This window comes from Strix uralensis, chromosome 1, assembly GCF_047716275.1.
Source record: "Strix uralensis isolate ZFMK-TIS-50842 chromosome 1, bStrUra1, whole genome shotgun sequence".
NCBI lineage: Eukaryota > Metazoa > Chordata > Aves > Strigiformes > Strigidae > Strix > Strix uralensis.
In genome coordinates, this window is record NC_133972.1 from 80,240,108 (window position 1) to 80,256,524 (window position 16,417).

Genomic DNA, 16,417 nt, shown 5'->3' on the forward strand with positions numbered 1-16,417 from the left:
GAGTTTCTCTCTCAAGCCATATTACAGGTTCCCTGAAGGTGCAAAACAAGAGTTAATTGCTTATATTCTGCCTAAGTGTTCACCACATAGCTCTCCTTATCATCTCCTTTAGTCACTTTCTCCAATGCTAGTGAAGCACCTTTGAATAGAGAAAAACCCCAAAGACTCATCACAAATGCATGCACTTGTGTACATGCACAAGAACAAATATAACCTTTCATGCACGTTAAAAGTTGCAGCTTGTTATGGAGGAGCCTGCCTGACAAAGGAAAGTCGATACCTAGTATGACACTGAAAAATTAAGAAGGGTAATAGCCAATGAAAAGATTAAACTTCTTAAATAAGCTTCTCCACCTTTTCCAAGCACCAGAAAGAATGCACAAGAGGACTGGTGCTGTGGCAGAACGAGTGAATAGAAAGCTTGCCGTTAAACGTGTTTATCCAAAAGTAATTCTAGTTATTAAGCCTCTGCAGTCCCACCAGGAAGGGACACTGTTCTCTTACGCACAACGTTATTTTAAATTGCAAGCATTTTATTTTAAAGTCAAGCACATTTAAATTTGTCATGGACAATGCTCCAAGTTTAAAGCCACAATACACTTCTGAGTGCAAATATGTATTTTAAACTGACCTGTGGTCAAAAAACCAAGAAACAACACATGGCTTTTGAGATGCTTTCCAGACACAAAAAGATCACTTCTATTGCCACTGAAAAGGTTATTTTTATATGAGTAGTAAGGAATTGAAAAGGTGCAGGAAAGACATAAAAAAATGAAAGGATTGACCTAATACTATTACAAGTAGGGTTGTTGCAGTATACACAGCAGAGAGATCCAGATACCCACGCACTTGGACATTTGGATATGCTTTGCCACTTGTGATCTGATTATAAAAACCACCAAAAGATAAATATAAATGATTCCTAAATACCAGTGATGGACTTTCTGCTCTGTGCTTGACTAGTCAAAAATAACTTCTCATTTCCATATGTCCTGGTTTAACCAGGATAGGGTTAAGTTTCCCCAGCAGTGGGGGGGAGCTCTAGCCGGGTTATTCAGATACCATGCGGACGTCACATCCTGGCGCGTCACATTTCCTGGCGCAGGAGCGCGGTGCACGCGTGGTTTTGTACATCTGCTCCTCTCACTGCTATATTGGTAGCTATTTTGCTGTGTTCATTGCTATCACTATTACTGTTATTGTTATTGTTGTTGTTGGTTGTGTTGCTATTGCACTGTTGTATTAAACCTTTCCTTATTTCAGTCTTGGGGCTTTGTATTTCACTCCCTTTGTGGGGGAGGGGCAGCGGCCGCGTGGTCTCAGACCCCGGCAGGGGCTAAACTATTACACCATAGAACAGATAGGACTCACAGGGAGAACCATCAAAAGGGATGTGTCTCTAGTACTCACTCCCACATCTCAGCTTTTTACAACCCCCTTTTTAAAGCACCAGGGTGAAGAAGAGATTTAGTCTGACATGTTCCTATAGAAGTTCTAGGTCTACTGTGGAAAAATATGCATTCTCCTCATGCTTCTTCCCAACCTCCCAGTTGATGGCCTGCTGAGCTAGCTGGTTTCACAGTGCTAATCTTCTCCCATTTCAAACACACTTATATCACTGCAAAATAACTAAAAGCCAATAAATGCTTTTTCTGGTATCACTTTCCCATTTGAGCAGTTGCTACCCGAGAACTGTTGGGAAACAAAGGGCAACAGATGGGCCAATCTATTTATTACGTTGTGGTGTCATCTATAGAAAGCAAGCTTGTGTCCTGAGGAAAGGAATCCAGTGATTTGGAATCACCAAAATGGCAAAGCGTATTCTCACACCAAACCTAATAATCAACACTTAGGAATGTCTTTTGCACAGGCTGTCCATATTCTGTCTGTCCTTCCTACCCAAATCTCCCACCCCACAGGCAGAATCACTCTATCAGGTTTTTTGTGGCAGGGATAATAAGGGAGAGGAGACACAAACCATCAATGAATAAAGACTCTACGTAACAATCCTGCACTTTCCTAAAAAAGTATCTACCATGCCTGTAAAGAACAGGCGATAAACTGGTGTAAGTCAGCAGAAACCCAACTTCTCAACAGATACTAAGAATTTCTTTTTCAGCCATGCTGAGGACTTGCAATTCCTGCAGAAGGCATTGGTTGCTGCAGGCAGTCAGTGTTTGCCACACTCAGAAGTCAGGTTTCCTCCTTTCTTATGGCTTGGTTTGTATGGTTTTTTCTCATTATGCTTAATAATAATGCCGAGATAAATAGCTCAGTGGGGTAAAATACTGCACACATCAACAATTCATATAAAAGATTTATATCTAAATAAAGAATGCAAGTATTTCGAAAGAGACTGCAGCGATATGAAGATGTATTTCTTCCAAATACATAGCAGAACAATAGAAACAAATTGCACCCAACATTTTATTTCAGCTTAGACGAAAAATCTCATATAAAGCACTGTTGATTATATTTCCTTTTCTTCTCATTAAATCCAACATTCCAGAGAGTTATTGTTTAAATAGCAGAATCTCCAGAATGCCTGAATATGGCTCACACCAAAATAAGCTGGCATCACAAATCTTACAGGCACACACGACACCTGAAAACGTCCTTCTTCCCATCTAACAAGCTGTTTGGTTTTTTTTTTCTCCCCCTCCTAAAAAGCATAGAGATTTCCCAGACAATGGTAATGATGCTTCATATTTCTTGGCCAGGTCCAACTTCACACGATGGCCTGGACATTGCTATGCTACAAAGGAATGTCCTTGTCTTTCTACACTTCTCAGACTTATGAGCTAAGCTGTACCAACTGAGAGATGCTACTGTAGATACTGCATCATAAAAATCTATGCTCCTAGGAAGTTAAAAGATCCCAACTGCCACATACAGCAATTTACCTGAGCAGATTACTGGTGGTTTTGAAATATTCTTCATGATTTCCAAAGCCACTAAAATAGCTGGGTTTCCTTCTTTACTTGGGGAAGCTTCCTGAGTTGCAATGACTCTTGGCGAAACCCAGTACTTTAGTTTCCAGAATAGTCAACTTCACTTTTTTCCCCCTTAAGTACTAAATTCATACAAATCACAACCTCCAAAGTGCAAAACCAATAATAAAACACTAAGGTAATGTAGCAAGCTAAAAACAGTATCTAACTTTTTAAAGAACAGTAGGTAAGCTAGAGATAAACAGAAATGAAAGGCTTTACTTACTTCTCCAATACTTAGAAGGGGCAGAAAAGTCTTTAATTTTTCCTTTCAGGCAGACCCTAAGCATTCCTAAAGCTATACTCTTGTTAAAGAGTAACAACACTTTGGAATAGAAAACGACAGAGAAGCCATAAAGCCAAGAACAGACTAAACACAAAAAGCATGAAAAATACACTAAGCATTTAAGTACGCGATGACAAAACATAAAGAACATTTAAATCTCTACAATCAGAATCCTTGTGCAGAACGGGCATTTCTTTAGCACCTTTCCTTACTTTGCAAGAATCAGAAAATGGGTTCATTATTGCTGATTTAAGAGAACAGATTACATGTGGGAATAATTATGATAACTGGATTTAACGTGTGCAGGAGCAGAAGGATGCAAGCAATCCTCAAAAGAGGTGATTTCTTCCCGTTATTCATTTTTAGAAAATTGCAAAAACAAATCATCTGCAGCATATGCACCCCAAAGCATTACTGACTTGTCACATTTTGGTTTAGGCTGTCACTACTACGGTCCATGCGTCTCTTACACTAGCAAGATGAAGGAAATTGAGGATGGGTATGATAAGAATAATACAGTTCTTCCCAACCGTGCCTTCTGTTGTTTGGCTATTCTCTGTAGCCTAATTCATATTCTGATCAGAGAAATAGGAGCTGAAAATCAGGGGTTTTTTATTAACACCATGTACTTCAAAAGGTGCTCCTGTTCACGCATATGCACACATGCACCCAGACTGTTCTCCCCAGCCCTCATTTCCTAGGGACACTTTGCAGCTGAGCTGCAATGGCAAATCATGATGCAGATGATGACTGTAGGGGTTTAGGCATGATTTTATAGACCACTTCATCAAAAGCTCTTTGCAAAATGTGTATTTTGCATGTAAAACATTGGCACAAATGTTAAAACAGTTATCAAGTAAACTCATCTATGACAAAACCCATCCTTTTATCCAAAACTGGTAGAAAGAATTAGAGCATATTTCCTACTGGTTTCAAGATATCTCTTCCTCCCACCCTCTTTGTATTTCTGTGGCTGTGTACGCATACCAATACGTACCTGTATCTCCAAAGACACGTACTTGCATAGCATAAGTGCTTAGGCACATTTTAAACAGGAGTTTATTCTTACATCAAATGTATCATGTACACTCACAAAGATGTGTACATGCACTGTATGCATGCAGATATTCAGACTGTGATAATTACCTAGGTCTGCCAGTCAGAAACCAGGGTCCCATTAAGTAGACAGAGCCCTGTCCTGAAGAACTTCTCGCCCAAGGATATTATTGGAGAAATCATGCTGAGGCAGGAGGTACAAGACAACTACAACTGTAAACAGCATGGAAACCAGAATTATTGAGTAGGGAAACTGAGTCACTTCTCAGGTCAGGGCCAAAGATTAAAGTCAAGATAGTTACTGTGCTATCCTCCTAGCCAGAATTCTACTCCCTGAACTATAATTAAACCAATATTGAAAAAATACTGGCAAAAGTGTAAGGGTTACCCTCCTTACTTAGCTACATACTTTTGTAGACAGTAAGACTGAAAGCTCTGAACATCTGTGGATTCCTGCTGAAACCACCAGCAGCTGGTTCTCATAGCTTCACATAACCAATACAAAATCTATTGTTATTTTAGATTTCCAGGTTTACTCCTTCACCTAATATTAATTTAATGTGGGTTTCAGCATATATATCACTGCTGGAAATTGCTCCATGGCTTATTTAAGCACTTTGTATAACCATTATACTTCATCATTTGGGATGCAATAAAGATTGGTTGATATATTCAGCAGCAGAATTACTCATTTGTGAGCTATTTGTTTTAAAGAGCCTCAACCAGTCAAACTGCAAATATATGAGGTTTAGAGATCATAGCAAACCACAGTAACACATGCTTTTTGAAGCTTATTGTACTTTTTGCTAAGTAATCATTTAAATAGTATCAGGTGTACTTTGACTGGGTTACACTGGGGTTTTTGGTACAAAAAAAAAGAAGACATCAGCAGCAAAATGATTCTAATGACAGTAACTGTACATTGCAGCAGCATTTGTAAATGGAAATTCATTCTTTATTTACATCATGTTGGGGGTGAGCTCAAAATTTAGTTAAGGCTACAGTTGCTCCTTTTTGTTTAAAAACAAATTGGAAGGAAGTTCCTGGTGGTCTGTTCCCAGCTGCTGGGATTCTCTTTCCCTTGTATTGATGACACACCTGCTGGCTATACCACATTCTCTACATATTTACCCATCATCCTCTAAACTAACAACATGCTCTAAATTCAGCCACACCTGAGATGGACATTCTTGATGTGCTATTTTTTTTTTTTCTTTTGCTTCTGCCAAAGCCTTTCACAGGATATGTTGTGAATGTTATCACTCTTGAGGACTTGTGAGAGGCTGGGTTTCTGCCATTTCGTTCCAACTTTCCAGACTATGAAGAGGCAGGAAAAAAATGTGATCTTGATTTTTTCATTTGTTTTTGAACAGGTAATATTCCTTTTTTTAGTGTAAGTATTTTTACATTAATTACATGGAAAGACAATGGCAAACACCTGTTTGGGAAGATATGGAAAGCCCAATTTGAAATTCACAGGACACATCTACAGACTTAGTGGCCTTTGGATCTCATGAGCATTGCACAGTCGTATTTCACTTGGAAGGCCACCATTGGAATCTAAGTGACAAAAAACTTTCAACAAAAACAGCTGTATGTCTTCACCTAAGTTACACTGTTCTTTCTTCTCTAGTCCCCTGGTTTTATCCTGCCTCCAAAAAGAAAACTGCTGTCTCCTCAGTTGTGCTGAGGGCGTGGGGCAACACTGAGAAGTGGATCAGGGAACTGATATGGCTTTAAGGAACCACAGAGGAAAAAGGGTCCCTGATCCACCTCACAGTGCAGCCACATAAGCAGCTGCTGGGGTAAACTGAACAGCAGAGCAGAATAGTACATGGGAACATGGGTATGTGGGAAGGAACAAATATTACACTTTTCATCCAGACACTGTGAGAACCAAGGCTCTGGGAACAAGTGGTACAGAGCAGTCATAAAACTACCAACATCCTTCAAACGGGGAGAAGCTTCAACCACTGTCTCTGACTGGACCTGCAGTCAAAAGAGAGGACATCTTCCAGGCGGCCACACTGGTATTTCACATTGCAAGCTTCCAAAAACCCCCGTGGCACTCTCTAGGTTTGTTAGTAAAGCCCTGAACTTCCCACATAGCTGAGAATTTGAGGAAACACATAATTACATCCAGGTTTTAGAATTACCTGCCATGTCATAAAAACTCTATTTGTGATTTAACTGTGTGTTAGCATAAAAAACTGAAAGTAAGGATGAAATATTTTGTTCTTTGTACATGTATACACATATACTTCACCCACTCTAAACAAATTTCAACTGGGACAGTTGTATACAATGCAGAAAACTCATCCAGAAAGAACAGCTCAAACTAACTATTTTGCTTTAACTCACCACCAGTAAGACCAATTCTGCTATTGGCATGTGACAACTTAATGGAGGTAAACATGAGAGTTTTCAAATATTCTAAGACTGTGAAAACAACCTAGAATTACTTAAAGTATTTTCAAGAACATAGGTGAAGGAGTGGAAAAGAACTATGTTTTTGCTAGTTAATACCATAGGCTTCTCTGTACATCTGACTATTATCAAGGTGGCTGCTAGATGGATGACATGGATTTGCTTTGCCCTTTGGTACTCCAGCAGACAACAGATGGAGATATTACATAAGATAAATATCACTATCTAATCTAAGTACAAAGGGCTATTGACATTTTTCCAAGTACAAGCGGAAAGAAATTAAACTATTGCTGATTCGTCCAGGTTCAACGGGAGGCTATCAGTAAGACTAGATTGCAGTGGGTGGGTGGAGGGATGGAAACCGGGTATGTGTGAAAACCTGCATCATCAGTATTAGCTCAAAGGGTAGCAGCTGGATTGTTGGGAACTACATGCCCCGTCAGTGGTTATTTTTACCAAGAGTTTCAGTAATGTCATCTTAGTGCAGCCTTAGTCATGGGCCTGGGTTCTGGCACACTAAGTGTTTCACAAACCCAGAATCAAAATGTGGAGTCCCGTGATGGTTCCTGCCCCTAAAGGCTGATGTGCTAACTGTAAGACATATGACAAGCAGATGAAGGCTCGAGGTAGAGTCCACTGGAACCATGAAATGAAACTCAGAAATAACAGACAGGTCTCAGCTTTTCACCACCTCAGACATCTGCTGCCAGCTGTTTTGGTAGACATTGCAAGAAATCGGGAGTTTGTGAAGGAGAGGATTGAAGGAGAACAGGAAAGTGAGTATCACAGAGAGCTCCTCCCCAGTGTGAGAAGCAATATCAGAAAAAACCCAAAATGCTCACGTGGACACTTAACAAGTGAGAAGAAATGTTGAAATCACTGTCCAGTTTGATGCAGGCATCAGTTTCTGCATAAGGACTAAGAGCTGCTAGGTGAGAACAGGCTATTAAGAGCCTTGACAGTGAAGAAAAGCAACATCTCCTTGATAAGCCACAGAAGGGATAAGAAGAAAACATGCAAAAAGAACTCAGTTCTGCTGAGAAGGACCTGGGGGCTCCTGGTGGACAGCAACTGGGCACCCTGGAAGCAAAGAAGGCCAAGAGTATCCTGGGCGGTATCAACAGGATCGAGGGAGTGATCATTCCTCTTTACTCAGTGCTCGTTAGACTGCATCTAGAGTACTGCATCCACTTTTGCCACCACCCCCCCGCCTCCCTATCCCCCCTCCCCAGCACAGGAAAGACATTGACAAACTGGAGCAATTACAGCAATGGGCCACCAAGAAGATTAGGGGGCTGAAACACTTGCCCTGTGAGAAAAGGCTGAGGGAGCTGGATTTGTTCAGCCTGGAGATGAGGCATCTTCAGGGGAATGTAACAGCAACCTGCAAGTACATATAAAGAAGTCATCAACAAGATAGACCCAGGCTTTTTGCTCCCATGTGCAGTGGGAGGATGAGAGGCAATGGATGTAAGCCAAAACAAGAGAATTTCAGAATGGATATAAGAAAAAACTTTTTCACCAAGAGGACACTCAAGCAGTGGAATAGGTTTCCCAAAAAGCTTGTGCAGTTTCCATCTTCGGAAAGTTTCAAAATCCAACTGGCTAATGTCCTGAGCAACCTGGGCTGACCTCAGAGCTGACCCTACTTTGAGGAGGAGGTGGGTCTAGAGATCTCCTGAGGTCCCTTCCAACCTGCATTAGCCTTAGATTCTAAGACTATGAATAATGAAAGCCAAGGTAAAGATGTGGCAGGAAGATGAGACAGGGTACTCTTTTGATCCCCATATTGCTGTTCCTAGCACACTGAACTAATACAGGAAACACTCTTCAACACTTTCCATATCTGCACTTCTGTACAATGTCAGACACAACCTCTCTTTTAAACAAAACACAGCATCTATAGAACCAGTAGTTGTGGTAAGTATCCTCACTCGGGTTTTACTTGGGAAAATAAAAAGCTAAGAATAGCCAGAGAAAGAAAGCATTGAATGTGTTTGGAAAATTCATTACCTTGACAGGCTGAGCACACAGGTTCAGTTGTGCTCCAGTGAAATTGTGTGTGTGTCTGAGCATCTGTTTATTATATCTTATGATAGAAAAGCCACTATATTACTCATTTGCAGTTCACTGGTTATGTAAGCTGCTTATTTTTTTAAAACTGGACTTAAAAGTCCACAAAATCAAATTAGGATAGGATAGCATTGGATATACCAGTTTTCATCACTCCTTTTGTTGAGGTACGCCTGAGTTTTGGAGAGCTGCTATAAATGTTTCAATCATTGCTCTCAGACAACACATTTCTTGCTTTCAACACCACCCCCCACCCCCAACCTAAGAGTGATGATAATACTTTAAAGTGCAGAATTGCTTTGATGGCTTGTGGTCATTATTTTTGTGGGCATTCATACTTCTTGATTTTTCAAAAGGAGATCAAGAGTAGGTTATACAGTACAAAGTCTGGGAATACTTTCTGACTGATTTAGAAAGAGACTTTTGCACCAGTCTCAACAGTTTTTTGTCTTAAACCTACTCTCCTTTTCTGAGAGAAAAGAGACTCTCCTCTTCCCACCTCACCCCCCCATCTTGTTTAAACTTTCTCTGTTTGCCCCCAGAATTTTTCATATTGCCCCCAATGCCCAAAGTACAGGTCTTCTCTCTTCCACCTTCCTCTTACTTTGTCTTATCTCAGTGGTTTGGGCTTTTTGTATCCAGTCTCATGTGACTGTCCATCCACTCACTCACTCTTAATTTCTGAGCCCCTATTTTCTGTTTTCCTTCCCATGTTTTCAGCCAATTGTCTTTAGTTGAGAATGGGAATTCAAGTCCTGTTTACTCTCCAGATGCTTCCTTGTTGACCTTCTTTACCCAAGTGTTGATCAGTAAAACTGGCTTGCATCAAAGAATTTACAAATTAAGTTTGTGGTTTGCCAGATTAAACTCTTATTGCTAATAACAGCCATTTTGAAAGTTTCCTCTGCTTCAGCCCTGCAAGGCACTGATCACTCTCAGTTGGATCCCAGGAAGTATGAAGATCTCTGATCTGAAACTATTTAGGCATTTAGGTTATGTTTGACTGGACACAGGAACTATCCCATTGATTTAAATGGGACTACTCGCAAGTTTAAAGCTCAGCATGTGCTTCAGTACTTTGCCTGACAGAGGCCAGAGGGCTCGGGTTCCCAGAGCTTCAATACCAGCACTGGCTACCGACAATACAAGATACAATGTTCTGATGAGAAAAGACATGATGATCAGTGATTTCTAATCCAATTGTGCAGCTTAGTGAAGCATCTCTGCAACAAAGAAGATATTTTTGCCTTCTTCCCATGGCTATGCAACACTAAAAAAAGGAGTTCCACAATGTTCTTCAGAGTATACAGACAAACCTGAGATGATATACAGCACTGTAAAGGTTTTATTGACATTCATTTAAGATGATCTACGTAAGTCACTCATAAGAAATTCAACCTTCCCAAAGTCATGCCAATAAAATGTTTATGCTACACCATCATCTATTCTCTGTTGTACCTCCACATGCATACACACACACATTATATATCTTCAATTACAGTAAAACTAATTAGACAATAAATCACAGTTGAGGCTGTACCTCATTTGTTCAGACATCCAAGTTAAATTTACATACTAATGGTTGCGTATTTGCCTTTAATAGATGCACTATTAGAAAGTAAACATAATAAATGAATAACCATTTAAGCATGGAGTTACCTAATCTTGATGAAAAATATCTAAAAATGTAGCAGCCAGTGAATCTATTTACTTTTTTATTGGAAAATAAAGCTAATCACAGACTGAGAAGATAAATATAAATTATATGGAGTAGCATACTAATGATGGATCAGACAGACCCACCCTGTGCAGTGAATGTAATAAGATCTAACTGGTTGAAATGGCTGACTTAAACACTAGATGCTTTCTTTCTCAAGCATGGAATAAAGGATATAGAGTAAGATGGTTTAATTTGCAAAAGTTTCCCCTTGGACCTGCCAGCGCATTTTATTTTCAGCATCTTCTAAAGCTTCAGGACAGCTGTATGTCTCCCAGCAGCAATTGGGTATGTGCACAGGAAAGATCCACAGGGATGATGACTATCTCAGAAAATTGAAAAATGCACAGTAAAGTAAAAAAGTTGTACTGTGTGAACAAGACGGTTCACATGCGTAGCAAATAGTGGACACTGGGCTACTGGATAAATCCTTTGTCATTAGAATAGGGGCTTAAATCCTATGGCACACTGAGCAAAGGCAAATGGGAGTGAGTGAGACCCAGCCTTTGCTATCTTGTACAGGAGAAAGATGAGCTCACTTTGATTTCTTTTCCTATATAAATAATCACTTCTTTCCACACAACTGCATCTTTCTGAAAATATACTTTTTCTCATCTCTGTTAACCTTAACTGTCCATTTTTCAAAGCAGAGACAGCCTCCTAGTTTAGGGCCACATACACCATTTTGGCTACAGCTGTGCAGGAGGTGAACAGTGACAATTCAAGGTGCTTGTCAACTCTCCTCACTCCACTGCCAAAGGTTACTAGCCCCTCAGGTCTCCCAGCAGAGCTGGGAGCTTTGTCTATCCTGGCGCCATCAGAATAATCCTGGTTAGAAAGCCTATTCTTTTGAGTATTGAAGCTAACAGCTTATTGTGAAGGAACGGAGTTTGGGGAGACTGCATGTGCCAGCAGATACAAAGAAGGAACAGCCCCTGGAGCTGATGGGAGTGGTAAAATTAGGTGGTGCTAGGCTTATTGCAGAATATTACAGATATTGCAGACGTGAGGGAAAGAATAAGTAAGCAAATCCCATAACCTCACAGAGGGAGCCTGCAGTTTAGCTAGGAATCTGATCCAAATTCCCTCTGTACCAATGCTTCCCTTAGAGCACCATAAACATGCTTCTGCTTGACCTTAGTCCAGGCCACAGGGCTCATCTGCAGTCAAAATAAATAATTGTTTAAAACAACAGCAGCCACAGCTGCCAGCAGCATCAAATGAAAGTGCGAGGAGAGAATGCATCAGCAGTCAACTGACAAGACATGCTGCTGGCTCGCTGGGGCAGTGAAATGATGGAGGTTCCAGGAACTGTCCCGCCACCAGAACCCATTTGTCTTAATCAACACGTCTGGGCACACCGCACTTCATCTGAACTGTGAATGTCTTCCTTCCCTAAATGTAATTTTAGTTTTGTACCTTTTCTTGAGAGTTGTCAGCCCATGGACACATCTTTTTTTTGGAAGATTGCTGGCTCAGCATGAACCAGAAAGCGATTACATGCAACTATGCTCAGAGCTCTGACAAACACAGATGTAACACAGCATACTAGACTGGATCCAAGCCATTTGTTTTATCACATTACACCTTACAGGTGCCTATTCCTTCTTTCCCTGTTCATCCTCAGCCTTTCATTTCACAGCCTGAGCAGAAGCCCTACACAAGTGATTGAAGGCAAATTACCAGCCTCTGATCCCCCACACTGCTGTGTGATTTGGTAATCCAAATCAAGGCAATAATCTGATCTGTGGGGAGCAGCACTCTAACACTGCTGTGCTGAGTGGCCACAACGGTACAAGCACTGTCAGCTTTTCCCAGCAGTTTTTTGACCTACTGAAGCCTGCACATGTATATTGAGCAACTGATGACACAGGGAAAAGTCTGACACATTCAGGCTGTTAAAAGGCACAAAACATATACTTTAGGTCCCAAGAAAATGCTCCAATTAAATTCCATTTTTGAACAAGAGTATATTTAGCCTAGCTATTATTAAAGGTTACTGCTACATAGTGTGAACTTCATTTATTTGAAGAACATTTTAATGAACAGAAAGAAAAATATTTATGTTTGTGGATAATATTCAGATTATAAGAAAGGATGGGGGGAGTATCCAAAGGTTGAGAGGTCTATCTCAGTTAAGCACATGAAGGATGGACATTTACCCAGGCCTTCTGAGGCTGCAGGATTCAATTTGTGTAATGAAAGGCTCTCAAAACACCTGGTCTGCTTGGTTCAGTTCAGTCAGGCTGAAAAGTACTGCATGGCCCTGCATGCAGAAAATCTGACACTTTTTTAATATCCACTGAGATTTCTTACAACATCAACTGGAAGACAGGCTAAAAGTTTTCTTTCAAATATGATATGAATAAACCATGTGATTCATTAGTTATGACTCTTTAGAAAGTAAACAGGTACAGAAGGTCTGCTAACTTGGCTTTATAGAATACCAGAAAAATAACACAGAACAGAAAGAAAGAAAAACTGGCTTATTAACTCCCATCACCTGAGATCTTATGGTAGTACCAAAGATTATTTCACACTATTCGTATTCAAAGGGTCATTAGCACTTTAAAAAGCAATGCCAGTATGTACAAGAAGTATGTACAGTATGGAGCTTGAAAAAGCTCAATGTAAGATACCAAATGAACGCTGGATACAGACAAAAATGCAAGCTTGCCTCTAGTCTCTTTTATTCAGAGACAGAGTTGAAAAATGTAAACTAAGAATTAGGGAGAATTATTCTACCAAAGCTGAAGATGGGACATCCAGGTAGGTTGTGTGTATATATGTGTTAAAAGGGAAAGGAAAAAGAAAAAAAAAAAAAGGAAAAACAGGGAAAAAAAGAAAAAAAGTCCCTAGGAAGTGCTTGATACCAGAGCAAAAATCTGTTTCTAAAACATTGGCCATATCCTTTCTTTAGAAGAAAGAAAGAAAAGGTTGAAAATGATCCCTCTTTCCACCTCTGCTGTCCCTCTCCCATACCCCTCATTCTCCCAATCTGTGTATTTTTCAGTGGCCTATTTGTTGGGATACTACAACTGTCAACACATTAATGTGATAAAGCAGTAGTTAATATTACTCCAGTCTTTCCCTTTGCTCCAAGTTAGAGCACAGTGTCAGGTGACAATTTATCTTCCTTGAAGTCCCCCACCTACTGCATCCAACCTTCTGATTCATGTTATTACTTCACAATGTATTCTAGCCAGCACACCTCAACTTCAGGACTCTCTCTACAATACCAGTTCTGGGTTGTAGAATTTTTCTCCTTGTTCCAAGCTGAATGAATGCCAGCTGAAACCAATGCTGCTCAGCAGGAAGAAATGCTTAAAGATCCACCAAGACCTTGTTACCACTCTCTTATTGATGACACTGACAGTTACCCAGCAAAACAGTGTAAAACCATGTGTTCCTAGTGACCCCTGCTCAGCTAAGGTTACCAAACAGCACCAACAATAAAAAAAAATACGCATTTCTTTCACTTTTAGCTTCCTAGAAACCATGTCCTTTCCTCTGAGTCTATCCACAGTAACCTATGCCTCTGTCATTTTCAGACTGGTTCACTACACCTGACTTTACCTGAAGTTGAACATGAAAATGATATACAACTTAGAGAAGCCAGACAGTCAGCCCTCTCTCTGGTTCATCTTCAACATCAGACCATATCATTCTGACAAACTGGGCCTTCCCCCAAAAACCCAGTCTACTGCTAGTATCAGTTTGAGGCTTGGATCCACAATTTTAAAGCACCCAAGAAATCTCATTTTAGTTCTATTAGAGATCAGACTGCAATCTGTAAACCAAGACACAACCTGTGTTCCTCAGGAGCAAAGCCAATCAGAAAGATATGGGCTGAAAATAAGGAGACTTGAGCACTCATTGAAAAGGACAACAAACACTCTGTAGAACAGGGAAACCTACAGGCAGACTCACCTTCAGGAACAGTGGCAAAAGCCTGTTTTCTTTCTGTAAGTGATAACTACAATCTGAATACCCTAATGCCAGTATCACCAAAGAAAAACAAAACAAAAAAGCCAAACCAAAACCGGACCAAAAAAACCCAACCCACTCCCCAAATCTATCCAAATAGTATTTTCAATTTTTGACTCTACCAGAGATGTGTCAGAATTGCCATGAATTAAAAAATGGATGCTGCTACTGATTTGATGTGGAGACTGCTCAAATATTATCTAGGCATTATCACTGTTGATTTCCCCTTTTATATTTTCAATTCTTAAAAAACATAATCCAAGCTGCTCAGAAACAAAGCAAGTAAAAGGCAGCAGCAAAAAGTGTTTTGCTGCTTTAGCACTTCAAACTTCGTCAAACATCTACACAGCTATGTCAGCTCAACTCCCTCAAAGACCAGTGATGCCACCTGACTTGAACCTTCTCGTGCTCACGCTGAAGAATATTACGGAAGTAGCATTTCCACTCAATCCAGCTATGCTTGGTTACTTTGCAACTATGAAAAGTAAGACAAGGTTGCTAACTACAAAAATCGCCTCAGTAGAAGAGTTACAAAACAAACACAAGCTGAGCCTGCACTCTTCCCCCACTATCACCTGGAGGAAAGAGCTGGCATATTGAAGATGATAAGTCACATTCACAAAGCATTTTGCCAAAGTTTAACAATGCAACTCACATTGACTTCAATTAATATAGAGTGAAAACAATGGGAAAATTTGGTATGTGTTATGATATTTGAATGGTCAGCTTCAAACACATTTTTATAATGAAACAGAATTATGGACACAATTCAAGAACAAACCAAAACCATACACAGGCCTAAATCAATCCCTAGTCTGGATAAATTTAAAAGTTAAATATATGCTTAAGTATTATACAGAACAGAGATATTCACTGTGTATCAGCAGCAACTCACATTATCTGGCTGAAAAAAATGTTACCATCAAAAGCTGGATTTTATTGCAGTATACCAGAGAATCATGATAGCTGTAAAGCTGTTGCCTTAAAACCTAATCTGTTAATGGCACAGAATTTTAATTATGTGATATTCTCTAGGGCTACACACACTTCTTACTGACAGAAAATTATATATATATTACTTTACCTGGAATTCTATTTTTTGCCAAATGTGAGGCACAATAAACTGTTTCAGGAAGCGTTCATCTTCACTCCAGAACAGTCGGATGTCTGGGATATCATACAGGATCATGGCCAACCTCTCCAAACCCAAGCCAAATGCCCAGCCAATTTTATCCTGAGCACCAGCTGCAACAAACAAACAAACAACATAAAAATTCAAGAGCTTAAGTTTACAACACGAAAAATTGTTGATAAAATGTTCACCTACTTACCAAGAAAAAAAAAGGTGAACTGTCAAGACAGAAAAGCCTACAAGTAACTGCCAAATGAAAGATCTAAAGGCAACAGGACAGATCCTACTTCCATCAAAAAATGCAGCAAGACTGGGCACATCACTGAGTCCAGGAGCCAGAAGTGGTAATAAAATAAAGCCGCACCCCTGGCAATTTGTGTCCAAAGTTTCAGATAGACTTTGAGAAATGCTGTGTAACACTATACACCTCTTTCCTTTACCATCCTTATAGCTGAGCACTTCCATAACTGATTCAGTTGTGTTTTATAAGACATGTAAACATTAATTTTGTGTTTATAATATTTTACTTGGGCTGACAGACCAGGCCAAGCCTATGAAGCATTTATACCATTACCAACATTTGAGAGGATCAAAATTGCCTCTTCTGAGGCGTTTGGAAGAAACAGAGCAATGGGATGTGAGCTGCTGTCGCATTAGCATCACACGTCCAACCAGGGAACTCCTGGGATTCTGTCCCTGGGAAAAGCCACTGCTCCCACTTACACAAGTCTCTTTTATGCAGCACTAAA

The 16,417-nt window shown here is 40.0% G+C and overlaps 1 protein-coding gene across 9 annotated transcripts in view; it reads right to left on the reverse strand.

Moving 5' to 3' along the window:
* FARS2 (phenylalanyl-tRNA synthetase 2, mitochondrial) overlaps positions 1 to 16,417 on the reverse strand; it is a 255,190-nt gene that overhangs the window by 90,270 nt on the left and 148,503 nt on the right. For all 9 annotated transcript variants that reach the window (XM_074872600.1, XM_074872543.1, XM_074872563.1 and 6 more), the window contains one exon: positions 15,621 to 15,781. In XM_074872600.1, coding sequence (XP_074728701.1) covers positions 15,621 to 15,781 — 161 coding nt within the window. The remainder of the gene's footprint in view (positions 1 to 15,620; positions 15,782 to 16,417) is intronic.